This window comes from Grampus griseus (assembly GCF_964374135.1).
Source record: "Grampus griseus genome assembly, chromosome: 18".
NCBI lineage: Eukaryota > Metazoa > Chordata > Mammalia > Artiodactyla > Delphinidae > Grampus > Grampus griseus.
The window spans coordinates 72510892-72538371 of NC_139012.1; the positions used below are offsets into that span (position 1 = coordinate 72510892).

The 27480-nt window shown below is 46.1% G+C and overlaps 1 protein-coding gene across 2 annotated transcripts; it reads right to left on the reverse strand.

Moving 5' to 3' along the window:
• Positions 1 to 1480: 1480 nt before the first annotated feature.
• On the reverse strand, positions 1481 to 27075 carry MEDAG (mesenteric estrogen dependent adipogenesis). Of its 2 annotated transcripts, none has more exons than XM_082675735.1 (5): positions 26793 to 27075; positions 14704 to 14813; positions 11841 to 11953; positions 5471 to 5756; positions 1481 to 3631 (listed from the first exon to the last, which is right to left on the reverse strand). In XM_082675735.1, the coding sequence occupies exons 2-5, from the start codon at positions 14747 to 14749 to the stop codon at positions 3507 to 3509; spliced, it is 570 nt and encodes a 189-aa protein (XP_082531861.1). In that variant the 5' UTR covers positions 14750 to 14813; positions 26793 to 27075; the 3' UTR covers positions 1481 to 3506. The 2 variants fall into 2 exon arrangements, with proteins under 2 accessions (XP_082531861.1, XP_082531860.1); XM_082675734.1 differs by lacking the exon at positions 26793 to 27075 and adding an exon at positions 24477 to 24876.
• Positions 27076 to 27480: the final 405 nt, after the last annotated feature.

Here is a 27480-nt window from a genome sequence, read left to right on the forward strand (position 1 = left end):
GAGATCCAGGTCTTCCTGAGGTCACCTGGTTCATATCTGCCACTAAGAAGGGTTGTGTTTAAGCCGTCCAAGAATGATTGCTCTGTTTTTATTGAAAAATCCAGAAAAGAAAATTTTATAATGGTCTCTATTTTATTAGGACAGTCCAGTTTAACAGGGTAAATTCTAGCTCTTCTTCTAACCTGCCACTCACCAAACTCACATTTTTATCCAATTAAAGCCGTAACAGCAAATTCAGACGTTCGATTCTATCAAAAGCTCATCATCAATCGTATATAAATGTCACCTCCTTCCTGGGCCATCTCTGCTGTCTCTGATTCTTGTGTTTTTCTCTTCTCTGAACCCTTAAGAACAATTACTAATGCCTTGCATTATTGGGTCTCTCAAGTTTATTCAAGCCGTGAGTATCAAGTGTGAACACTCATTTTAAATCTGTTAGACCAGCAGTTAGCCATCCAAATGAATGTTCTCTTCTTCAAAGTAATCATTTATTATAATGACAGTGCCATTGCTTAAAGCATCTTTGAAATTCTTTAGAAACTCCCTTCAAGCACTGATGCACATTCTTTTGAATTTCTTAAATTGGGGTATAACTTTGCTCTTTGAAGATAGACGGGTATTTGAAACAGTAAGAAGACATTCGAGCTGATAATTAAGGTAGGCAATCAAGTTGGACAATGTTTTCCTTTGGCCAACAATCAAACTCTAACCATGAGGTAATAAGAGAAAAACTCCCTTATTCTGTAGATAATGTCCAGATTGCATTCTTGTTGGAAAAAATTAATAGCTTCCAAGGTGACTCTTTCACTGAGAACTTCAGTAAATCAGTTGCTTGGATAAATTGATCCTTACATGTTTCTTTTAAAACTAAATTTTACAGTTACACGTCAGTAATTTTATCTCCAAAACCGGATCATAAGCGTTTTAGACGCTTTCCTTTTTGAATCTCTCCCGTAGCACTGATTTTATTGTTCTTACTAGCTGTACACCTGTCTTTTACAAGACTGGATGTTCCTTGAGAGCAAGGGCCATGTTTTAGGCACCTTTATATACCAGCTCCAGTGCACTGCACACAGTAGGCGCTCAATCATATGTGATAAATGAATGAATGAATGGAATGAATGATTGCTTAGGCCATTCTTGTCCTATACATTTCTACTGATCTTAAACTGTTTAAGATGTCTGAATTAGGGCAAATATACATCCAGACTGAGGTCACTTTGACCCGGGAAGATCTGTCCCAATAGACTTTTCACCGATTTTATAGATTTCCCAGTATCAATTCTTTGTGACATTTGCTAATGAAATATACATTAGCACAGTGTATATTTCCTTGGAGGCAGTCATAAAACTTTGGTAAGTGAATATCGAATTAAGTAAATGCATTTGGCTCTGAGTTGACTGAAAACAATTTTTAATGATAAAAGAAACATTCCAGGGGCGGACACGAGTTTCAGCCCTGGTCCAGGAATATCCCACATGCCACGGAGCAACTAAGCCCGTGCGCCACAACTATTGAGCCTGCGCTCTAGAGCCCATGAGCCGCAACTACTGAAGCTCGCGAGCCACAACTACTGAAGCCTGCGTGCCTAGAGCCTGTGCTCCGCAACAAGAGAAGCCACTGCAATGAGAAGCCCGCGCACAGCAACGAACAGTAGACCCCGCTCGCCGCAACTAGAGAAAGCCCGCGGGCAGCAACGAAGACCCAACGCAGCCAAAAACAATAAATAAATAAAATAATAAATTTAAAAAAGAAAACTTCCAGATCTTTAGTCCATTTCTGGAGCGATTACCAAAGGTTTTCCTGAATTCAACTATTTTCAAAAAATGGACTTTGTCAATTTTTGTGAATAGAGTTTCTATTTCCTTTGGGAAGCATATACTATTTGATATTCACCTAAGGTTTGTTTGTTCTGGTGTATAACTTATTTTTTTGTTAATACTCTTCATTTTGCACCGAGTGAATAACAAATGTTTATCACCTTCTGTTATTAAGGAACATTCCCCTTTTCTGAAACATCAGTATCAATTTTTTTTCTCCAAATACTTCACAGACCTATTCTTCAAAGAAGGCTCTTGATAAAATAGCTGTAAAACCACAATTCTCACTGTAATAAGTTACAAGGCCAACATACCACCTGCAGGGTGTGACGGAAAGATCACACATCCTTGGTCACAAATTTACTCAATTCGATGCTGAATGTTAAGGAAAAATTTAATTGCACAAATATAGTACATACCATTTCAAATATAAATGAAAGGACAATCAGTAGTGCTATCATAATGTATAATACAGGAATATTTTTTAAAAGGACAGAAAAATTATACTCGGGACCCAGAAATCTTTCTCATTATAAGCCTGTGTAGCAACTCATTCATGCAGGTTTTTAGGATGTAAATAGGATGATGTTTTGTGTCTTTTGGAAGAACTCCACTGTAGCTATGAGATGAAAAATGTATTGCTGTAACAATGTATTATGGTGATGGCATAGCTATCTTCTCTTCTGCTTTTAGTGTTAGGATTGCTAAAAGCTTATGAAATACCCAACTGACATAATGTGCTTTTAACAGAGAGGACAATGCCGCATACATTATCCTTCTCCTGTCATGTTTGGTATCACATCACCTGGCCTCTTTCTACGCGGGCCACTTTGTTAAGAGGGAGGTCAAGGGAGTTCAGATTTCAGGCAGCGGGTGGCAGGGTTACCGCCTTATCAACCTGGCCAATCCTCCCGCGAGCCTCACCGTGAATGTTTCTCCTAAGGTTTCATCCTATGGGCAGGATGAAAAACATACTTGCCTTCTGATGAAGGATGTCCTGGGCTTTTTGCTCAGCAAGGTTTGCAAGAGAATGGCACTGCTAACCCCGTGCTTGCTGGGTTTGGGTTCAGACAAGCAGAGGGCTAAACCCAGATTTATGAAGCGTCACAGGGCAAAACCCAGGTCAGGTGGCTCCCACAAAGGCTGCCCAGGAGCTCCCAGGACGCCAGGGCATAAGCGAAATATTCAGGGTGGCAGGACTCTGCCACTCCCTCTGCCTCTTTGGAGAAGTGTTAAAAGGAGAGGAAGCACCCAGGCCATGGGGCCAAAGCCCTCCCATCCTGAAGACAGCTGCATCGGCCCTGCCAAAGCATCACCCACAAAAATGGAAAGGAGAGCGGCTTCCCTGGTGGCGCAGTGGTTGAGAGTCCGCCTGCCGATGCAGGGGACGCGGGGTCGTGCCCCGGTCCGGCAGGATCCCACATGCCGCGGAGCGGCTGGGGCCGTGAGCCATGGCCGCTGAGCCTGCGCGTCCGGAGCCTGTGCTCCGCAACGGGATAGGCCACAGCAGTGAGAGGCCCACGTACAGCAAAAAAAAAAAAGAAAAAAAAAAAAAAATGGAAAGGAGGGGTCTCTGTAGGAGCAGAGGGCAGAGGTACCCGCCTCCCATCTCTCTTGGATCCCCTCAGCCTTGGGTTCTGGCACAGGCCTGGGGTGTAGGAGGAGCTGCAAAATGTCCAATCCAATCAGATAAATGGGTTGGGTGTCTCTTCAGATTCCAGAACACATGGAAATGGTAATTCTGCCAAAAGAGGCTCCATCAGAGATGATCTGGGTGACAGACTGCAGTTAAAAACTTCATCTAGTGAACCTGAGAAAAGTAAACAGGGCTTGCATTATTACCATCTCTGGAAAACTACAACCCAAATCCAACAGTACCTAAGGCCCATGCAGCATCCAACGTAACCATTTCAATAATGAATAGGGAATCCTGGCTTCCTCAGAAAAACTCAAAACGCTGACAGAAACGTGTTCCTTTCTGTTCACCAGGAGGATGTGGATGTCACTTGCTTCTCCATGGGCTGGAGTTACAGGTACCCTTTCTCACTTGATGACAAAAGGCCCACAGGTGGGGAAAAGATGCCTAGGACAAAGATCTGTTCTCGAGAAGGAGATGAAGCCAGGCTAAGTGATCACCAGGGCTGAGCCAGCGGAGCTGCCTGCCGAGTGGCTGATGCATGGTGGTTGGGTCACCTGCAGTGCATGACGACGACTCAGGTGGGCCTTGAAGAATCCTTCCCCACTGCTCTGAAGTAGAAGTGGCCCCAGGGCCGGCTCAGAGTAAACTTGCAAGGAAGCACTGCCCAACTTCACATGCCCCTCAGTCTCCCCAGGATGCCAGTGAACACCCGGGCAGCATAAAGGACAGTGGGTGAGGGATGAAGAAACAGAAAAACCCTGCTCAGGCTGCTGTGGCCAGTGGGTGGGCTGGGGGGTGTCCCAGGAAGGACCTGGCATCTGGGATGGCCACAACCAGGCAAGGTAATCTTCCCCCAAAAGGATGAGCACATAACTTCCCCTCCCCCCCCCCACCATGGCAGCAATGGAGCAGAGAACAAAGGCATCTTTGTAAGAAGCACCCAGACAGAGAAAGCAAAGCAACAAAGAGGGAGAGAGAAGGAGGAGGGGGAAAGGCAGGAGGGAGGGAGGGAAGCAGGAAGAGACAGAGACAAACAGAGACAGAGGGAAGCTGCTTTCCAGGATAAGAAATAGCTAGGAGTAAGCATTTTCGCTAGAAACATTGGAAGAAAGCAACTGTCATTAAATGCAACTAATGAAGCCTCTGTTTTTTGTGTTTTTTTTAACTTTTTGAAAATGACAGGTTCGTAGAGACTGGTGTTTTGTTGTTGTCTTTTGCTTGTTTTTCTTTGTTTATTTGTTTGCAATGAGCAGCAAAAGTCCTGGTTCAGGGAAGTTGCCTTCCAGCACAGACTAGCCTGGGACAGACAGCAGGCTCAGCAGAAGACCGATCCAGGTGATTTGACTGATATCACTGCCTTAGCCACATCGGACTGAAAAGTCTCCCCAGGTCCTGGGAAGGAGGCCCTGGATGGAAAATCTAGAACGCACCGGATGTGACCTGTGGTCTGTTAAGTGAAGCAGTCTCAAGAGATATTCTTTTGTGGTCTTAGAAACTCTGGAGGACCCTTCCAAATATTTATAAAGATGGATATCTCGACCACGTGTCTTCCCCCCTCAGCCAACACTTTTCCATACATTCTGTTGCCCTGAATATGCACATGAGGAAAGCATCATTCTTCTATAGTTAAATTATTGTTAATAATATTTCAATGAGTATTAACATGTATTTACATTAATAATATATTTAAAATTATTTTCTGGGTATGCTGCACTGTAAAACTGCTATGTCAGAAAACTTAAAGGAGCCTAAAAGGAAAAGTCACTATATTTCTTTTCTTTTTTTAAATTTTTATTGACGTGTAATTGGTTTACAATGTTGTGTTAGTTTACTATATTTCTTTTTGGTAGTAAATGTTTCTCACTTCCTAGTTTCTGAAATATGTGATATTATATTTCCCCTTTACCAAGAAGCCTTACCTTTTCCATTAATTGATTCTCCTCCCCCATGATATTATTCTACCCTTTAATTTAACTACGTTCCTCGGGTAGTTGAGAATTTTTAACATACCTCTGGAAGTTACACTGAATTTTCGGTCAGAGAAACTGCTCCTTCGGATTAAAGGTTCACTCATCTTTTCCAGAAATAATTTAATGGTCTCCTTCTTTTCTGGACTTGTACTTGACAAATTCAGAACTTTTCCATTCACTTTTACAGTGGAATTGCTGAGCCCAAACCAATAGAAGAAATCAAATAACGCGTCAGCTTTGAATTCATACGCAAAGCTCAAATTTTCTCCATTAACCACCTTGTTTCCTGGAGGGAGAAAATTCTTTACTGCCTCTTGAAAATCAAACTGAAAGAGAGAAGCATTTAATTAATTTCAGTGATATAATGATAATGTTGTATTACAGACTTATATCATAGAATTATATTATAGAATTAACAACTGTCCAAATGTCCAAAATATCACACCTCTTATTTCTCTTCCTTTCTGACATACTTTTTTTCCAAACAAGAAGGTATAGATTTTTTTTAATTGGGGTATAGTTGCTTTACAATGTTGTGTTGGTTTCTGCTGCACAATGAACTGAGTCAGCTATATGTACACATTTTCTGACATATTTTTAAACAGTTGCCTTTATCTTTTATTGATTTATTTGACATCTTTATTGGAGTATAATTGCTTTACAATGGTGTGTTAGTTTCTGCTTTATAACAAAGTGAATCAGCTATACATATACATACATCCCCATATCTCCTCCGTCTTGCGTCTCCCTCCCTCCCTCCCTATCCCACCCCTCTAGGTGGTCACAAAGCACCGAGCTGATCTCCCTGTGCTATGCGGCTGCTTCCCACTAGCTATCTATTTTACGTTTGGTAGTGTTTATATAAGTCCATGCCACTCTCTCACTTCATCCCAGCTTACCCTTCCCCCTCCCCGTGTCCTCAAGTCCGTTCTCTACGTCTGCGTCTTTATTCCTATCCTGTCCCTAGGTTCTGCAGAAACTTTTTTTTTTTTTTAGATTCCATATATATGTGTTAGCATACTGTATTTGTTTTTCTCTTTCTGACTTACTTCACTCTGTATGACAGACTCTAGGGCCATCCACCTCACTACAAATAACTCAATTTCGTTTCTTTCTATGGCTGAGTAATATTCCATTGCATATATGTGCCACATCTTCTTTATCCATTCATCTGTTGATGGACACTTACGTTGCTTCCATGTCCTGGCTATTGTAAATAGAGCTGCAATGAACATTTTGGTACATGACTCTTTTTGAATTATGGTTTTCTCAGGGTATATGCCCAGTAGTGGGATTGCTGGGTTGTATGGTAGTTCTATTTTTAGTTTTTTAAGGAAACTCCATACTGTTCTCCATAGTGACTGTATCAATTTACATTCTCACCAACAGTGCAGGAGGGTTCCCTTTTCTCCACACCCTCTCCAGCATTTATTGTTTGTAGATTTTTTGATTATGGCCATTCTGACTGGTGTGAGGTGATGCCTCATTGTGGTTTTGATTTGCATTTCTCTAATGATTAGTGATGTTGAGCATCCTTCCATGTGTTTGTTGGCAATCTGTATATCTTCTTTGGAGAAATGTCTATTTAGGTCTTCTGCCCATATTTGGATTGGGTTGTTTTTTTGATACTGAGCTGCATAAGCTGCTTGTAAATTTTGGGGATTAATCCTTTGTCAGTTGCTTCATTTGCAAATATTTTCTCCCATTCTGAGGGCTGTATTTTCGTCTTGTTTATGGTTTCCTTTGCTGTGCAAAAGCTTTGAAGTTTCATTAGGTCCCATTTGTTTATTTTTGTTTTTATTTCCATTTCTCAAGGAGCTGGGTCAAAAAGGATCTTGCTGTGATTTATGTCATAGGGTGTTCTGCTTATGTTTTCCCCTTAGAGTTTTATAGTGTCTGGCCTTACATTTAGGTCTTTAATCCATTTGGAGTTTATTTTTGTGTATGGTGTTAGGGAGTGTTCTAATTTCATTCCTTTACATGTACCTGTCCAGTTTTCTCAGCACCACTTATTGAAGAGGCTATCTTTTCTCCATTGTATATGCTTGCCTCCTTTATCAAAAATAAGGTGACCAGGGAGCTTCCCTGGTGGCGCAGTGGTTGAGAGTCCGCCTGCTGATGCAGCGGACACGGGATCGTGCCCCGGTCCAGGAAGATCCCACATGCCGCAGAGCGGCTGGGCCCGTGAGCCATGGCCACTGAGCCTGTGCATCCGGAGCCTGTGCTCCACAGCGGGAGAGGCCACAACAGAGAGAGTCCCGCGTACCGCAAAAAAAAAAAAAAGTCCAGTCAATGAAGTTGCTTTCGCATGTGCGAGCAACAGGGCTATAAAAAATAAATAAGGTGACCATATGTGCATGGGTTTATCTCTGGGCTTTCTATCCTGTTCCATTGATCTATATTTCTGTTTTTGTGCCAGTACTATACTGTCTTGATTACTGTAGCTTTGTAGTATAGTCTGAAGTCAGGGAGCCTGATTCCTTCAGCTCCGTTTTTCTTTCTCAAGATTGTTCTGGCTATTCGTGGTCTTTTTTTGGGGGGGGGGTCTTTTATGTTTCCATACACATTGTGAAATTTTTTGTTGTAGTTCTGTGAAAACTGCCATTGGTAGTTTGATACAGATTGCATTGAATCTGTAGATTGCTTTGGGTAGTAGAGTCATTTTCACAGTGTTGATTCTTCCAATCCAAGAACATGGTATTTCTCTCCATCTGTTTATATCACCTTTAATTTCTTTCATCAGTGTCTTATAGTTTTCTGCATACAGGTCTTTTGTCTCCTTAGGTAGGCTTATTCCTAGGTATTTTATTCTTTTTGTTGCAATGGTGAATGGGAGTGTTTCCTTAATTTCTCTTTCTGATCTTTCGTTGTTAGTGTATAGGAATGCAAGAGATTTCTGTGCATTAATTCTGTATACTGCTACTTTACCAAATTCATTGATTAGCTGTAGTAGTTTTCTGGTAGCTTCTTTAGGATTCTCTATGTATAGTATCATGTCATCTGCCAACAGTAACAGCTTTACTTCTTCTTTTCCAATTTATGTTCCTTTTATTTCTTTTTCTTCTCTCATTGCTCTGGCTCAAACTTTCAAAACTATGTTGAATAACAGTGGTGAGAGTGGACAACCTTGTCTTATTCCTGATCTTAGAGAAAATGGGTTCAGTTTTTCACCACTGCAAATGATGTTGGCTATGGGTTTGTCATACATGGCCTTTATTATGTTGAGGTAGCTTCCCTCTGTGATTACTTTCTGGAGGGTTTTTATCATAAACAGGTGTTGAATTTTGTTGAAAGCTTTTTCTGCATCTATTGAGATAACCATATTGTTTTTTCCTTCAATTTGTTAATATGGTTTATCACATTGATTGATTTGCGTATGTTGAAGAATCCTTGCATTTCTGGGATAAACCCCACTTGATCATGGTGTATTATCCTTTTAATGTGCTGTTGGATTCTGTTTGCTCATATTTTGTTGAGGATTTTTGCATCTATGTTCCTCAGGGATATTGGTCTGTAGTTTTCTTTCTTTGTGACATCTTTGTCTGGTTTTGGTATCAGGGTGATGGTGGCCTCCTAGAATGAGTTTAGGAGTGTTCCTCCCTCTGCTATATTTTGGAAAAGTTTGAGAAGGATAGGTGTTAGCGCTTCTCTAAATGTTTGATAGAATTCACCTGTGAAGCCATCTGGTCCTGGGCTTTTGTTTGTTGGAAGATTTTTCATCACAGTCTCAATTTCAGTGCTTGTGGTTGGTCTGTTTATTTTTTCGATTTCTTCCTGGTTCAGTCTCAGAAGGTTATACCTTTCTAAGAATTCGTCCATTTCTTCCAGGTTGTCCATTTTATTGGCCTATACTTGCTTGTAGTACTCTCTCATGATCCTTTGTATTTCTGCAGTGTCAGTTGTTACTTCTCCTTTTCCATTTCTAATTCTATTGATTTGAGTCTTCTCCCTTTTTTTCTTGATGAGTCTGGCTAATGGTTTATCAATTTTGTTTATCTTCTCAAAGAACCAGCTTTTAGTTTTATTGATCTTTGCTACCGTTTCCGTCATTTCTTTTTCATTTATTTCTGATATGATTTTTCAGATTTCTTTCCTTCTGCTAACTCTGGGTTTTATTTGTTCTTCTTTCTCTAATTGCTTTAGGTGTAAGGTTAGGTTGTTTATTTGAGATGTTTCTTGTTCCTTGAGGTAGGATTCTATTGCTATAAACTTCCCTCTCAGAACTGGTTTTGCTGCATCCCATAGGTTTGGGGTCATCGTGTTTTCATTGTCATTTGTCTCTAGGTATTTTTTGATTTCCTCTTTGATTTCTTCAGTGATCTCTTGGTTATTTAGTAGTGTATTGTTTACCCTCCATGTGTTTGCATTTTTTACAGATTGTTTTCCTGTAATTGATGTCTAGTCTCATAGTGTTGTGGTCAGAAAAGATACTTGATATGATTTCAATTTTCTTAAATTTACCCAGGCTTGATTTGTGACCCAAGACATGATCTATCCTGGAGAATGTTCCTTGAGCACTTGAGAAGAAAGTGTATTCTGTTGTTTTTGGATGGAATGTCCGATAAATATCAATTAAGTCCATCTTGTTTAATGTATCATTTAAAGCTTGTGTTTCCTTATTTATTTTCATCTTGGATGATCTGTCCATTGGTGAAAGTGGAGTGTTAAAGTCCCCTACTAGGATTGTGTTACTGTCAATTTTACGGCTGTTAGCATTTGCCTTGTGTATTGAGGTGTTCCTATGTTGGGTGCATAAATATTTAGAATTGTTATATCATCTTCTTGGATTGATCCCTTGTTCATTATGTAGTGCCCTTCTTTGTCTCTTGTAATAGTCTTTATTTTAAAGTCTATTTTGTCTGATATGAGAATTGCTACTCCAGCTTTCTTTTGATTTCCATTTGCATGGGATATCTTTTTCCATCCCCTCACTTTCAGTCTGTATGTGTCCCTAGGTCTGAAGTGGGTCTCTTGTAGACAGCGTATATACGGGTCTTGTTTTTGTATCCATTCAGCCAGTCTATGTCTTTTGGTTGGAGCATTTAATCCATTTACATTTAAGGTAGTAATCAATACGTATGTTCCTATTACCATTTTCTTAATTGTTTTGGGTTTGTTATTGTAGGTCTTTTCCTTCTCTTGTGTTTCCTGCCTAGAGAAGTTCCTGTAGCATTTGTTGTAAAGCTGGTTTGGTGTTGCTGAATTCTAGTAGTTTTTGCTTGTCTGTAAAGGTCTTAATTTCTCCATCAAATCTGAATGAGATCCTTGCTGGGTAGAGGAATCTTGGTTTTACGTTTTTCCCTTTCATCATTTTAAATATCTCCTGCCACTCCCTTCTGGCTTGCAGAGTTTCTGCTGAAAGATCAACTATTAACCTTATGGGGATTCCCTTGTAGGTTATTTGTTGTTTTTCCCTTGCTGCTTTTAATATGTTTTCTTTGTATTTAATTTTTGATAGTTTGATTAATATGTGTCTTGGAGTGTTTCTCCTTGGATTTATCCTGTATGGGACTCTCTGCACTTCCTGGACTTGACTATTTCCTTTCCTATATTAGGGAAGTTTTCAACTATAATCTCTTCAAATATTTTCTCAGTCCCTTTCTTTTTCTCTTCTTCTTCTGGGACCCCTATAATTCGAATGTTAGTGCATTTAATGTTGTCCCAGAGGTCTCTGAGACTGTCCTCAATTCTTTTCATTCTTTTTTCTTTATTCTGCTCTGCAGTAGTTATTTCCACTATTTATCTTCCTGGTCACTCATCCGTTTTTCTGCCTCAGTTATTCTGCTATTGATCCCTTCTAGAGAATTTTTAATTTCATTTATTGTGTTGTTCATCATTGTTTGTTTGCTCTTTAGTTCTTCTAGGTCCCTGTTAAACGTTTCTTGTATTTCCTTCATTCTATTTCCAAGATTTTGGATTATCTTTACTATCATTACTCCGAATTCTTTTTCAGGTAGACTGCCTATTTCCTCTTCATTTATTTGGTCTGGTGTGTTGCTCCTTCCTTGCTTCTTCATCTGCTGTGTGTTTCTCTGTCTTCTCATTTTGCTTAACTTACTGTGTTTGGGGTCTCCTTTTCACGGGCTGCAGGTTCATAGTTCCTATTGGTTTTGGTGTCTGCCCTCAGTCAGTTGCCTTTATTTTTTTTAAAACAAATCTTTGCATTTGCATCAAAATCCATGTAAAGACCTTGAGCTGCTTGGTCAAATTTATATTTATTCTTACCCTATTTCTAAGAAGCTGCTAGAAACTAAGTTCACTTTATTGGTAGTGATAATGAAGCAATCGAAAAGGTCTGTGTCTGGATTCATTTAAGTTAGAGTTAAGCTCTAGGGACTCAGTCCTGGCCTGAAACGCCTAGACCCTCTTCTGTGTGTTGGCAGCCCTGGATTCACACAAGCCAACCTCACCTGAAGCCAGTAGCTTTCTCCAATCACTGAGGAAATGACCATGTCCATCCCCTGCTCTATCTGTCTTCTTATCTTGGGGTGCCTGGTGTTCACAAGAAACGCATACGTTCTTTCTAGAAATTAGGAAGTAGAAGTCAGAAAACAAGGGTGCATGTGTACTTCTTAGTATCTGACAAAGCAGTGATTCCCACCATATTTGGAGATTTTACTAATTTATAACCTCCCTCGCTGCTCCCTCACTGCAAAGCCTAACCAGGTTTCTAGAAATGTTTCCAAGAAATTTGCAGGCGTGAGGAAGCTCCAGGATACTGTCAACGCAGGTTAGAAAATCAGCTCCCCCCAGGCTGCACTTTGTCACTCATGCCTCAGAAATCGAAAGTTCCAGTCCATAATTATCACAGATAAGCACTGAGTCTCCTCTGTGTGCAGCCAGCATGGGAGCCAAAGTGAAAACTGGAGATGGCTGGTTTTCGTGTCACTGCCTTGCTGGATAAACAGCAACTTGGCTCTCGCCCACATTTCCTCACTTACAAAGCAGAAAATCCGTCCAGGGAAGGACGCTTCCCCCTGCCTTCCCCCTCCCTCATCATTCCCTGTCCTCCCCCAGAGACCTGGCTTTCAGTCTGCAAAGGGCTAGTCTAGAGTTCTAAGGACCAAGGTAATCTGAGATTGGTTCTCCTCCACGTCCCAGCCCAGGACAAGCCCAGCAGAAATGTCCCTCCCATTGTTTAAATAATGCCACGTCTGTGTCCTGGCAGTTGTTTTCTGTTCTTTATTTGATCGGTTTGGTTTGGTTTAAATCCAATTCTGTCCAGTTCTATCTAATCTAAGCAAAGGGGTGGTTGTTTACTCCCTAGGAAATTTTAAATACTGCGAACCAACAACCTCTTAACTTTTCCAGCCCCCGGAATCAAGCTCCATGTCCTTCATTACTCAAGCACTTTTTCTAGGAAGACCCATAACATAGAATGCCACCCTTTGTTTAAAGGCCATGCAGCATGTGATTTGGGGAACTGAACATCCTACACCGGCTTTGAGCATCAAACCTGTGGTCCACCAATAGCAAGTGTTACGTCCTTGGGGAATACATTTTGAACTAACCTTTGCACTAACCTTATCCATCTTCTTTTTCCTTCCCCTGTTTTCCTTTCTCCCAAATTATTTTTTGGGGCACTTTAGATAGAAACTACCTTATTTCCTCTTTGAGAAAATATATAAATAAGCAAGTAAAGCAAGCCAGCTATTTGATACCTTGAATTAACTTTCACATAAACTAAACCAAGACCTTTGGGCTCATTAGATACTTAAGGCCGCCACCCTCCATCCATCGTTGTGCAGGTTGGGCAGGCTGTGCACTGCACAATTCTAGAGGATGCCAATCGCTTCCACATTGTCTACTTGTACATTTATTATGACAAACTTCTGGGAAGGATTAGTAAATTGTCTTGAGTTAATGGTGGCTTCTTCTAAATTTGCACAAAAGTACAAGTTTAGGATAGCAGCAGGGCTGGACGTGTTGCCCTAATCACAATTTTCATAATTTACACTTGAGCATCTTAAGCTTTGTGTCACAGAATCTCCTCATTGCATGGCTTTCCTCACAGCCAAGGAGGACTGGGTTTCTCTACCTCCTTCCACAAGCATTATATAACCGCCAATCTTTTCAAGGCCACCCACAAATATTTCCTTTTACCACTCCCTGTATGTTCATTGCAATGTTAAAATGGAGAGGTCTCTTATTCTGTCTTAAGAACCCTCCTGAGAGATCGATGCGGGAGGTATACTGGATACATCTGTGCTTTACACTCTTAGAGAATTCTCAGCTTTCTGGTCACCAGCAAGCCCAATAGCATCAGGGGCTCAGATGCTCTACTGAGCATTGCTTGTTACAGTGTGATCTGTTCCCGGCCCCTCCTGCCAAGAAGGACATTGTGACTTTGAAGTATGAAGTGAGAAGGGAATCTGAATGACTCTGAATGAGACGAGCAGAGAATCAGGTCCAACGAATCTGAATGAGGAAGGGCATGTCTGAGGAAGTCTATTTGGAATTTGTAGATCAATTCTTAATCTCTTGGTCTCATTTGAAGAACGTTATTTAGAAGTAAGTGTAAGAAACACTACTGCTATTACAGCACTTATGCCCATGACTTTCCCCATGTATCACTGAGCGGGAGGGAGAAGGGAAAACTGAGATATTTTCGTATTGGAATTTGAGTTAATATAGTTGTTATCAGTCTGATTTCTGAAGAAACAATAAAGAGAGATCTCTAAAATTGAAATTCGAAGGCCAGAGCGTGAAACATAAAAGCATCTACATAAGCGTTTATTTTCTTTACCTTAGTTTTCTCATCTATAAAATGGGGATGGGATAAGTACCGCATAGGCAGGACGGCCAGGCATCCTGGTTACGCCTGAGTCAGTTCTAGTTTATACCTTTATCCCAGCATACTTATTACAGTTCCTGCTTTCATGCTCAGAAATGTTCTCCTTTGCATGATATGCCCTACTGGGCTGTTGACCAATTATTCACATTAGCACATGCCTCACAGAAGTGCTTGATACATGGTAGGCAATATTATATATCATCATCTTCATCACTCTGGTCATTTTTGCAACCCCTGCAGGCTCAGAGATCACTTCCTGCTTAGACAGGAAGTATGAAACAAGACTCAGAGACAGATGGCTTCTGCCGTAGGATCACTTAGAGGTCTGCTCTGCAGGCTTGTGCTGTGCTGATGGCCTCACACACCAGGCTTCCAGCCTTGCACAAGCTGCTTTCTCCATGCCCAACTTCTACCTCATCGGCAGGCTACAGTCCACAGCCCAGCAAGGCGGAACCAAACCCAAACATTTACAAACCTACCTTTCGAGGAGTCCTTTTTGGTCTGTACATTAATAAAGAATAGCATTGGTTTGCTCAATATAGTTTCCCGGTAGTCTTTATAATCGCAGTAGTTGGTCAGTTCCACGTATCTATGAAAAAAGAAGAGATGATTACAAGTGCGATGTACCTTCCCATCGAGGTCAGGAAGGGGACGTACTGGACAGGTGCCTACTACATCCTCAGACCCTCTGAGGGAAGTCCCCTGAAATGTCCTTCGGGAGGCAACCATATCTTGTACCAAATAAATAAATCCCCTCCCCTGATCAGCATGCAAACTAAAGGTGGCCCTGGTCCTGGGGGTGCCTGGCACCAATACCTGGCTCTCAAGGGCAGCCTGGACCAGATGATGACTAGTACCGTCTATCTTTGGGCTGTAAGCGTTCATTTGAAGCTACCGGAGCCTTATGTCTCTCTGGGTTGAGAATGAATTATACTCAATAAGTGGAATTTTCTGGGTCTTCTCCAGTGTAGTCATCCTAACTGGTGGGTCTGAAATTTTCCTTTCCTTCTCTAATCCCAGGATAAACCCAGACGGCTCCACTGATTAGACAATCAACCAATATTCATATGAACCAATTCACATCTCCCTGATCGTGAGCTTGTGCAATTTAAAAAAAACAAAAAACAAAACTAATGTTGCATTTCTGCCCAGGGCCCTATTACATTTAGCCTCCTTGGTGTTAGTTCATTATTCCAGCCCAGGAAGATCTTTGTGCTTTTTGACTCTGTCCTCCAATATGTCAGCTTTGTCTCCCTACTCTGCACATTTTCCAAGCAGCCTTTCTGTGTCTCTACCTGCACTGTTGATTTTAAAAAAGACAGATGCAAGTGCAAATTGGCTTCCTTCAAAAAGAACGCTAATTTTCTAACCAAACCCAAGCTCAGAAGCGGCATGGACACGGGCAGGCTGAGTGGCATCCAGCATGCTGGGGGATGTGGATACCCCAGTCCCTCTTCAAGATACAGCAGCTTCCCCACTGACTGGCACTACTGCAAGGTCTGCATGGACTGAATGGGCTGCTTTTGCTAAAGGGCCGCATGTTGGCTTCTGACATCTAGTCCCCTGCAGAGACGGCTCCCCCGTTTCTTTCCAGCTTCTTGTCCTTCCAGAGCCTGACATGAAAATACCAGCCCTGGGGAGCACCCGCAGCAGAGAGCTCTGGCCGCAAAGTCCCCTCAGCCTCCTTCCCCGTTGTCCTCTCCCCACAGCCCACTTAGAGGGGCCGGAGCACGAGACGGGGACCCAGGCCTGGGTCAAAAGCAGTGGGAGAATATCCACCCCCCGAGTCAGGAAAAAACAGCTTCCACTGTCTGCCTCCAGCTTGGTTTCTTAGAAATCTGTGTCATTATCCTTTTTTCTTGGATTGTCAGATCTGATTTTGAGAGCTTTTAAAACCTGACCCCCGATGGAGCATCTAAAATGCTTCCTGCCTTCTATTTCACCAGGCTTTTAATGTAGCGTCCATCTCCCAACCCGGGGCACGTGGGTAGTTAGGGGGCTGGTCCTGCAGTGGGGAGGGGCACACAGGCTGGTGCACCCGGGGAAGGAGAGTGGGTGCAGGTGTCGCTGTTCAGGGGTGTGGGCGCGAGGGGAGAGGAGGGTGGGAATGGAGAAGGGGGTTAGCAGTGGCATGGACTGGGTATGATAATGCAGACACAGACCAGGGATTTCCTAGGGTTCTCCCTCCGTGCCTCCCCTACCCCCATCCTCCTCTGGGCAGAGCAGTGCACAGTGAGGATGGGGTAAAGGGGCACCTGGCGGGAGCGGCACTGTGTCCCACATCAGCAGAGGGAGAATTTTCCTGTTCTTTGTCCCAACTGACCAACTGCCAAAAGGGACTGGAGAAAGGAAGCGAAGGAGAAGGAAGGAGAAAGGGAACACGATTTGCTGGGTTCACTCACTCTCATTCAGCAGCATTCACTAAGCACCGGATGGTGTGCTCACACGTGCCTTGCACATCTGAGGCGCTCAGGGTCCAGGAAGTGGGGATGGGGTAGCAGGGCGGCAGTACAGGGGCCCCTTGTGCGCCCCACCCTTCCACCATCCATCTATTCAGCTCCCAAGGACCTGGCCCAGGTGGGCAGAGAGACCTGGGCAGCGGTAGAGGAGAGGCCGGCCCGTGAGGCCTGTGGTTGCAGGGGGGTGTGGGGAGGGGCAGGGGGAGAAAGCAGGAAGAAGAGCCTTTAGCAAAAGAAGGGCAAGGCTGATTGGACTAAACATCAAAGAGACAGATGCACGATGCTGGCTGGAAGTCGGGTACCACCTGTGAGCCATCCAAAGCAATTTTCACATTCTCCCACCTTGTGTATCATGGAGTTCATTTATAGTCATTTAAGCACTTAATATTTCCCTCAAAGTGATTGCTCTGCTCTCTCAATATCCACGGTCTGACTGTCACTCTCTAGGGCATGGACATGGTGCGTGTGTGTGTATAGGACACCCAGAAAATCTGCAGGTTTGAATACTATTCTGATGACCCAAATGGCAGTGCAGTACTTGCCTCTGCCTACAACGTCGACTGACATCTCATTGGAGGCATCATTGGCAGGAGGAAGATAAAAATCTCAACTTGGAAATGATCCCTGGTTGGAAAAATCATCAGTTTTCCACCAAATTCTCTGGAAGACTTTTTTGACTGCTGTAGGGCCCAGAGAGCTGTTATTCGGCCTGATCAAAGAAGGGAGACTGGGTGGGGAAGGGGAAAGGGGGCATCTTCTGGAGTTATGTATTGAGTTTAATGCATAACCTATCCATGAGTCACCTCTTTTGGAGTCTGAATTTAATAAGATATCCTGAATCATAAGACTATGCTCAACATAACTTAATCTTCCTTTGATGATTCAGAGGCACTTTTCGGATCTTAACAGGGCTGTAAACATCATCACAGAGCATCGCCAGTTATCACTGTACCACAGATGTGGGAAAAGGCTGCTCACTCGAGAGCTCTGATAACACAATGTACAGACAAGAGATTGTGGCAAGATCCCTACTTAACTCTCTGTTTAAACCAGGTCACAAATAAGAACCACTTCCTTAATTCATCCATCCCCAGCCTCCCAGTTACTGTCCAATTGTTAAACACCTCAAAATTGCAGTGGAATGAATACATGTGAGCATCCCTTTGGAATTCACTGGTATGAAATCTGGATATGTAAGTCACTAAAATACAAAGATTGAGGACCTAGTTGCTAAATCTCACAGGTCTTCAAGTACCTGACATTCAACCACCAGTTTTGTTTCAAGATGAGCCTGACTAGACGACCTTAGGGACCAGTTATCTCATCTTCACTCATGCATATTTATGAATTACTCATGCAAATATTGCTTCTGTGTCCTAGATATTTATTCTATTCGCTGAAGTTTTCATTAGGGATGAGAAGCAAACAGTTTAAGATAGTTCCTTTAAACGCTCATTTCTTCATTGCTTTTATCCTGGCCCCAAAATGCTGCTAGGCTGGAACTTTCTACGCCTGGCTTTAATCCAAAGATTGAAAGGCAGAACAATGTGATGGAAAGCATAGTGTTCGAAATAAGAAGATTTAATTCACGTTTTAATTGACTGGCTGTGTGAACTCAGTCCCAGAGCCACAACTCATTATGACCTTCAGTGAGTTACTTAACCCACTGAACCCATTCCCTCATCTGTAAAAGGGATATAACGGTATTGCCTTCCATTTGATGATGTAATGCAGCGCCAGTAACATAGACATATGTACTTGGGCCCATAGTAGATGCTCAACAAACATTATTAGTGTCTTTAATTCTGGCCAGCTCCGCTGGCCTTAGCGTGAAGTTCTGTAAGCTTCTGACACACAACCAGGGCTGTGTTCATGTGAGTGACCAGGAAAGGAGGACTATATGAATATCTAAAAAATAAGGAAGGGTTTCTCTTTCCTTGCTCCAATTTCTTTCCTCATCTTTTCAGTTTGGAAGGCTAGAGGGAGCAGTTTAACGAAGGCAACACCTGAAAGATGGGACCAAGACAGAACATTGAATTTTTGCTTCTAGCAAATCAGGAGTAGCTGAAAGATCACCTACCCTCTAAGATGCCAACCCTTCTCCAGAGTTTTCTTCAAATTTTACATCATCTTTAGCATGACTTGAAAAGCTGCTCCAAATTTCCCTGGCCCCTGATGATTGAATGCTCAGAGACAAACAGGAATTCAAACACACGGCTCCCATCTCGTGTGTGTGTGTGTGTGTGTGTGTGTGTGCGCGCGCGTTCATTTTTTAAAGTATGGAGGAAGGAGCAGATAAAAAGAGAAATATATTGGAATAGTCCTTGTGTAAAAGGGCCAGAAATTGCTAACAGCTTCCACAGTCCTTTGCTGTGACTAAGCAAAAGCTTACAGGGACATTCTTTCCAGTGTTAACTTGTTAGTTTTATGCAAAGCCTTCCCTACACACTTAAACAATTCCTTCTGTTCACTCCCTCACCTCCTTCTTCTGCCCCAACTCTAGTTAAATAAGCAAAAATTTCAGATTTATCACTCTAACATCTGTAACTCTAATCAACGATACACGTGTTCATTCATTCATTCATTCGTGCAAGAAACATTTACTGAGCACCTACTATGTGCTGGGCACCGGGGACACAAAACGAAGAAGGAAACAGTCCCACTTTCCAGAAGCATATAGTCTATTGGGGAGACAGCTAAGAAAATGTATCATCTCAATATGAAATGATACACATCTAAGGCCTTGTTGCTTGAAGTCTGATCATTGGACCAACAGTACTGGCATCACGGGGGAGCTTGCAAACCTGCAGAATCCTGGGTCCCTCTCCAAATGTATTTGCTCGAAAATCTGTATTTTCACAAGAGCCTAAGGAGACCTGCAAAAACTTATTTAAAGTTTAAGAAGCACTGGTCTAAGCCACGGTCCCTGTTTTTCAGAGGCTTACAAACGAGTTAATCATTCAAACACACACATGCCAGAAGAACGCACAGTTCTCTGCACTCAGGCATCCACAGGGCCATGTCCTAGTAACGTAACTAAGAAGGAGCAAAGCCAAGGGGCTTGGAGCTAGAGCCACTTGCTGAGCTGGGACAGGAACAGAGGAGGGATTGTTCCGTCGGGCCGAACAGACTGCCAATGGGAGGGCAGAAGCAGGAGGGAGACGGGGACCCCGCGGGGAGTCTTGGTTTAGCTGAGCCTTGTGGACTGCACGTGGAGGCATCCAGGCCCACAGACAGGCATGTGCAAGGACCGGAGTGTAGCTGAAAGGGCAAAGCAAGTCTCCGGAGGAAGAAGGTAGCAAAGGCTAGTGCCCTTTGTTTTGAATCACCGATTTGGGTTTGATTCCTGTCTCTGTGAGTTCAGCAAGTTTCTTAACCTTGTTGAGATGCATTTCCTCACCTGTAAAATCTGGCTGATAAGAGGTACCCCATGAGGTGGCTGAAAGACGAAATGGTGTGTGTGAAGCACTTGGCCTTGGGGTTGCTTGGTAGGTACATAAGCTGACGTTTGTCCCATGATGAACAGGTACCAATGACTGTTTTGAGAACTTTATACATTTTAATTGTGAACAACAACCCTATAAGGTTGTTGGCAATATTATTCCCATTTTACAGCTGAGAAGACTGAGTCACAGAGATTAAGTAACTTTCCCAAGTCACTCAGCTAGTAAGCAGCAGAACTAGGACTCAAACCAAGGCAGCCTGGTCCTGGCGTTCATGCCTGTCCACACTTACTCCGAAGTGAATCCCGTAAAAATCATAGCTCAACACGTGAGAGATTATAATTCATCAATATCACTATGAGTCCTGTTTAGGGGCTGCTGTCCTGGGCAGGTCATCAAATCCAAGACTCAGACATGCGGACAAAAGCAGAGGACAGGTCAGGGGCTTGCTGAGGGCAACAGCAAGGGTGGCCGGGCTGCATACAGGGATGTTTCTGAGAGGTGGCCTGGGCCACAGACAGAGCCCAAGCACCTCCCCCCAGTGAAAATCTAAGTATGATCCAACCCTGACTCTCCTCCCCTGTGTCCCCTGCCCCAGGCAGCTGATCTCGAGGTAGGTGTGACTGTCACCCAGCTAACAGCTGGTCAGATCTGGGCAGAAGCAGGTCACAGCACTGCTTTTAGTGGCTTCCTTCAAACCACTGGACTTACTTTCTCTTTTAGGCTGATTATATAAGATGTGTACTGGCTGACGTCATTCCAGTTATTAATTTGAGGTTCCGGAAATCTATAAGAAAGCCGCTGTGGTCTACAGGAAGCCAGAATTATTCCAGGTTCGAGGCAGTTTGCTGACAGGGTGGGCTGCATGGTTAGCTAAATGCTGTGGAGAGGCCCCGGTCCCGCAGCTCACCAGCATCTCACCCAGGGAAATTATTTAATCTCTCTGAGTCCTAATTTTCTCATCTGTAAAAAAGGGAAATAGACAATGGTGCCGACTTTGTCAGCTTTTGTGAGATAGCTGTGAAATACTTTGCACCCATTGCTGGTACTCAAGTAAGCATTAGTGGCCACCACTATTATTGTTCTTATTTTTATTACCCAAGCAGCCTTTTTCATGCTAGAGGACCACTGAAAACAGGGAATTAGAGCTCCTCTTTGTCAAATGTTTGCCATTCCATCCCACTAAAAGGCTGCGTTATAGGAAAAAGAGGTAAGGGAGGGGGTGTGTGTGTGTGTGTGTGTGTGTGTGTGTGTGTGTGGTAGTTAATGGTAATTTGCACCTGGAACCCTAAGCAAGTTTCGTTTGTAACATGGGTGGGAATCCTGAGCTTGAAAGAAAAAAATAGCAATAAAGATCTTGCCATAAATCCCCGACAGGAGGACAAGGAAATTTCAAGCAGGCTCTCAGGACTGGGTGCCACCACTAGGCCTTCCCACCACCCTAGTTTTCCTGAGGCTTATTTAGCAGGTACATATTTAGGAAAATGTTCCAGTATTACGAAACAAACCAGAGCGCGTAGAACCACTGAAATCTCCTCTTACTCTCTGAGCACGTGAATCGTATGAATGTCAGCGTCAGGAGCTCTTAGCCTCTTGGGGTTCTCTGGGAAAGGACCTTGTGAAAGTCACAGCACACACTTCTGAGGCCACGAAAAGAAATCCTGCTTATGCTGTGGGCTTATCCCACACCAAAATATTTGTTGAATGATTCAAAGAAAACCAAAAGAACTAAATAAAGAGGAAGGATTCTTAACCTGGATCCAAGCATCTCCTAAACTACCTGCATGGTCAGCAACATTAGGTGTATCTCGACCTTTCTGGGAAGAAGGTCTACCTACGATTCTCAAAAGCTTGATGGTCCAAAACGATTAAGAATCATCACCCTGTGTTTCTTACTCTCCAGCCATCTCAGCAGCTGCTCTTGGTTGGGGACCATCCCACACCTAAGGCAGGAATATGGGCCACAAAGAAGACAAAAACGCCACTGGAGTCCATCAACTCTAGGCCCCAGGGTATTATAAAAAGTGGAAAGTGCATGGTGGGGTACAAGGTGACTCTGAAGATGATACACTAGGAAGGCAAAGCAAAACTGGCCATCCTCGCCAAGAACTGCCTGACCTCGAGGAAATATGCCACGTCGGCCAAAACTGGTGTCCAGGACCACAGGGGCAACGACACTGAACTGGGCCGAGCCTGAAAGAAATACTGCAGAGTATGCAAGGGGCTGTCCCTGAGCCGCGTGATTCTGGGGTCTTTAGAAGTGCGCCAGAACTGACTGGTAAAAAGGAAACCGCGTAAAATTCTTCTTCAGCTAAACTGGCTAGAGCTTATTGAAGGAAGGAAGGGAGGGACAGAGAGAGAGAGGAAGGAAGGACGGAAGAGAGAAAGAAAGAAATGAGGTACTGCTTTTTGAGAGAGGAAGTTGTGTGCTATCTCCAAACCAAAGACAACTGGGTAAATCTGTGTCCATTTGAGGAGCGGCCACTTCAGACGTCTGTATTCAACTATGCACCCCACTCCTGATGCATGAGAGCAAAACCTCTCACTGCTGTCCACAGCCGTCTTCCCCCTCTTTCTAGAAGGCTCTCTCCATTCAGACCAGGTTCCCTCCCTATCGTCCTCCAGGACTGTACACCCAGGTATAAGGGGCTGCTGTGCTTGCATAGTGCGTTCCCTGAGAGGAAGACAGGTTGTTCCTTCCACCTCCCCAATTATTCTCAGGGGCGTCTTGGTACTCCCAGGGTACAAAAGCCTTCACACGATTGCTTAGACAATGAGAACCTCGTATTTGCTGATTCCTGTTTGCACCCTGGTCTGTGTCACCTGGTCATTGTTTATTCTGGACTCTGAACTGCCAGGGGAACACTGCTGTTCCTTCGGGGAGGAGGTGTTCAAAGCAAGAGTTGAACAACCAGACTTCAAAACCATTGTAAGCTTTGCAGCATTGTTTGCTGAGACTGGGAGAGCTGACTCTGTCAAAGCCTAACCTATAGCTTCAATTAATTCTGGACATTTAAATTTTTCATACTCTGTTAATACAACGGTTATCTTCTTTTAAAATCTTTGCAAATCTTATTTCTAACTCAGTTCCTCCCACCGCCCCCTGCTTATGGCTTGGAATTTTCAATTCACTAAGAAAGGGAGAAATTCTTGCTGGGGAATGGTTTTTCAGGCCCTCAAAGCCCTCAGTATCTTTGTGTGAAAAAGCAAGGTTTTCCCCAGCAGCTTTGAAGAAGGTATTTTAAACATCTGATTTTGTTTGCTTCCCCCCTCTTGGCTTGGTCCCACCCACAGGGTGACCCTGGCCCTTGTCTTTCCCCGGAGCTAAGGCTTTCTATCTTAATAGCTGGCCAGCTTCCCCACCTCTGAACCAACCTCGAGACTGCACTGCCCGCTTCCCAGCACTCAGCTCTGCAACACAAATATAAGCACCACCACCCGCCTGCCCCCCCCCAGCCCCCGACCTCTGGAGGCACAGGGTGACCTCTGGTAGCAAGAGGCGCAGAATGCAGCGTGAAGCTCCCTCCTCCTTTACCCCGTCAAAGCCTGCCTCCGATAGACGACATCCCTGCTGGCTTCGAATCTGCTAGGAAGGGCTTCAGGCACTTTGGCCACCACAGTCAAGCATCCTGTGACCCTCCATCAAATTCGGTTTGGCCCAAGCTCTGTCCCTGGATCCTGGAAGCCACACTCATCCCTCTCATTTTCCCAGAACTGAACTGCCCACTCGACAGCCCACACGGCCCTGGGCTGGACTTCACGGGTCTCTGGTCCCTTCTCAGCCACCGTTAATTGATTTATTTTTTGAAAACTCACTGAGGCCAAAGATGGGAAACTTTAAACTTCTGCACGCTTCTCCCCGGGCCTCCTCACTGGATAAAGCTCCTAGGGCACAGAACAGAACATCCTCTCCCCTTCCCTTCCCCCAATTCTAAAGCCAGGGTGTGAGTCTCTGCTGAGCAACATCCCCAAAGGGTGTGCCCCCAATTTGAGCTCATTTGATCCAGTTAAGGGGCCAGAAGGAAGACTCATCCACCAGTTCACGCACTCCCCACCCTGCTCTCCCTCAGGCGCCTGCCCAGTGCCCTCCTGGGGCAGCTTGGACAGCTGCAGAACGTCAGTGCCAGGGGCAGAGAAAGCCAGGGCCGGGGGCGGGGCGGGGCGGGGGGGGGGAGTGGGGGGAGTTTTGCACCTCCGAGTGACGTTAGCAATGAGAAAAATCTGAAAATGTGATGAAGGAGGAGATCCAGGCTGGATCTCAGGAAGTGAGGCCAGAGGACTGGGATGGGCAGCGGGGTGAAGGCCTCGGCAGGGACCAGGCGGCGGGGACCAGGCGGCGGGCCCACCCACCTCCTGATGTAGCTGCTGAGGCGGTAGAGCTGTCCGTCGAGGCGCACGAGGCCGTCGCTGAAGACGTTAAAGCCCCCGCGCGTGGCCGCGGGCTCCGCGGGGCCCGGGACCACCAGCTGGTCGCCGCGCAGCTGGAAGGCGCCGGGCTGCAGGCGCAGCAGCTGGGCCAGGGGCAGCAGGGCCAGCTCGCAGTCGCACGTCCACAGGCTGCGCAGCTCCCCCGACGAGATGGAGGTCAGGCTCGGCCTGGCCGCCGGCGCGCTTTCCAGACCCGCCATGGCCCGGCCCGCGCTCCTGCCGTCGATGGACCCCGACAGGGGCCGGGCGCCCCGACTCGGTCGGCCCCGCGCCCGGGTCGCCGCTCAGGTGCTGCCGGGCCGCCTGCCCGCCGGCGAGGAGCGAAGCTCTGCAGGCACCGCGCGGAGAAAGCGGTCCCGGCGCCGCGCGGCCCTTTTATCCGCCCCGCGCCCCTCCCGGCCCTCGGGCACGACCCCAGACGCTCAGGGCGCGTTTCGGCATCTCAGGACTTGGCACGCTCCCGCCTGGCTGCGCCCGCTCGCAGCCAAGGGTTACTCATCCCCCTGGGGTGCGCTGCTCCACGCCTGGGGCTGGTCCCGCCCCTGCCTGGACACTGCCTGGGAGGGGACACGCTGCCGGTGGGGGACACTGCCGGGGGGGAGGCGGCGGGGGACACTGCCGTGGGAGGGGACACTGCCGGGGGGGGGGTGGGACGCTGCCGGGGGGGGCACGCTGCCGGTGGGGACACTGCCAGAGTGGGGGGGACACTGCCGGGGGGGGGAACACTGCCGCGTGGGGACACTGCCGGGGGGGTGGGACGCTGCCGGGGGAGGCACGCTGCAGGTGGGGACACTGCCAGAGTGGGGGGGACACTGCCGGGCGGGTGGACACTGCCGGGGACGGACACTGCCGGAGGTGGGGGGACGCTGCCGGGAGGGGGAGTGGGGAGAGGCTGAGGGGGGTGCGGGAGACTCCACCGGGGGTGCCGGGTCTGGCCCGCGGTGGGAGGGAGGGCGTGCAGCTCCCACCCTCCCCCAAAGCACCACACTTCATCTCACTGGTCAGAGGGAGGCGCGCGTCCCTCTCCCCGCTCCCCACCAGGGCCCGGCTCGTCCGGGCAGTGCTGGACCTCTCACCTCGTCTCCCACGCCCCGCCCCCAAGTTGGAGTCAGTTGCCAACCACCGTCTCCTAATCTCAGTTTCTGCTTTTTCGCTTCCAGATCATTTCCTGCGTTTCCCCCCCCCCCCCCTCAGCCTTTCCCGGCACCATTCCTTCCCCTGAATTTGCTGCCAAAATCTCAGCCTCTGCACACCGGTGCCCAGTGGCATCTCGGAGACAGAGCTTCGGGTGGAGTAGCACAGAATAGCTTTATTACTCCGCCAGGCAGAGGGGGCCACAGCAGGCTCGTGCCCTCCGTGTCCCGACCTGATGAGGGGTTTGATAACAATGGTTCAAGGGTGGGGCTGCTGAGAGAATTCGGGCGCGAGTAGGGCCTGCACTCCCTTGAACTCCTCTCAGGTGGCCGCCTCCTAATCTTGCTGAGCTCCTCTGGTCCCTTTAATCTCGCCTCAGGTGGTTTCTTGGCTGCCCCCCCCACCCCCGGATTAGCAACTGTTCCAATCAAAGATTTCAGTTTGAAACCTGACTCTGACACTGACTAGCCATGTCGTCTTCACCTCTCTGGTCCTTGACTTTCTCACCCCTAAAATCAGTGCGAGGCGGGTGGAGGCAGAATAGCAATGTGGCTCTGAGCTCAGCCTTCGGGGCCTCATCAGCCGGAACCCAGTTCCGTGTCTAGCTCTGCAACGTGAGCAATCACCCCTGTGTGCTGCAGTTTCCTCAGGTGGAAAGGGTGAGGCTTGGTGGGAACTCGATGGTCCACCACAGGTTACTGTGAACAGCGCCTGGCATACGGTAAGTGCTCTTTAAGTGTCTGCTTTACGCCTACAAGAGCGCACTTCTGTAAGAGTCACATGAGATGCTGTCACCGCACCTCGCACGGTGCCTGGCTCAGGGCAGGCCCACATTTGGTCAGCGCCAGCTCCCTCTCACCTCCGGGTTTTCCTCCCACTTCTCAGGCCACTCCTTTTCCTGAGTCCCAGGGGTCTGTCCTTGGCCACCTCCTCTTTCTCTGGGTGACCTTGTTCGAATCCTTGGCTGCAAATCTTTGGCCCCAAGCTAGCGGATGGTTCCCACATCTCTAGCTCCAGGCCAGACCTGTTTCCAGCTTCTTAGACCAACATCCCAGCTCCCTGCTAAACTCTCCCCGTGGCTTTCTGCTGGCACTTTTCACTCACCATCTTCCTTCCACCTCCAGATGCTCTCCTCCTACACTGTTCCTCATGCCAGGAAGCATCGCCATCCTTCGGTTCAGAACTTTCGAGTCACCCTACCCTCTGACCTCCTCCCTCCACCCGTGTCCTCCCAGCCGACTGGCTGCCTCCGTCCGCAGATTCTTCCACTGATACAAATCTCAAGAACCTCCTGCTTGCTTTCCACGCCCAGTGCTGCTGTTCTCTTAGCTTCCCATCACTCTTCCCCTGGACTGTTTCAGAAGCTGCCGTACCGGCCTCACCCCCTCCAGCCCTCTTCCTTCTCGTGGCATTCAGACGAATTGTGTCCCTCTAGGGAGGGGCCCTCACCCAATAGGATGGGTGTCCCTATAAGTAGAGGAAGAGACACCTGACAGTCTTGCCCAGAAGGATGGCCATGTGAGGACAGAGCAAGACAGCAGCATCTAAAAGCCAAAGAGAGGCCTCAGGAGGTACCTAAACTGCCAACACCTTGATCTTGCACCTTAGGCTCAGAGCTGTGAGAAAATAAATGTTGTTTCAGCCCCGCCCCAGTCCGTGGCTTTTTGTATGGCAGCCTGAGCAGGCTGAGACCCCGCCTCAGGCTCAGATCCACACCCTCTGCTCTAGGCTTGTGGGGTAGCGCTTGCTGCTCCCTCAGTCCTGTGCACAGGCTCCTCCTGGGACCCTGCCC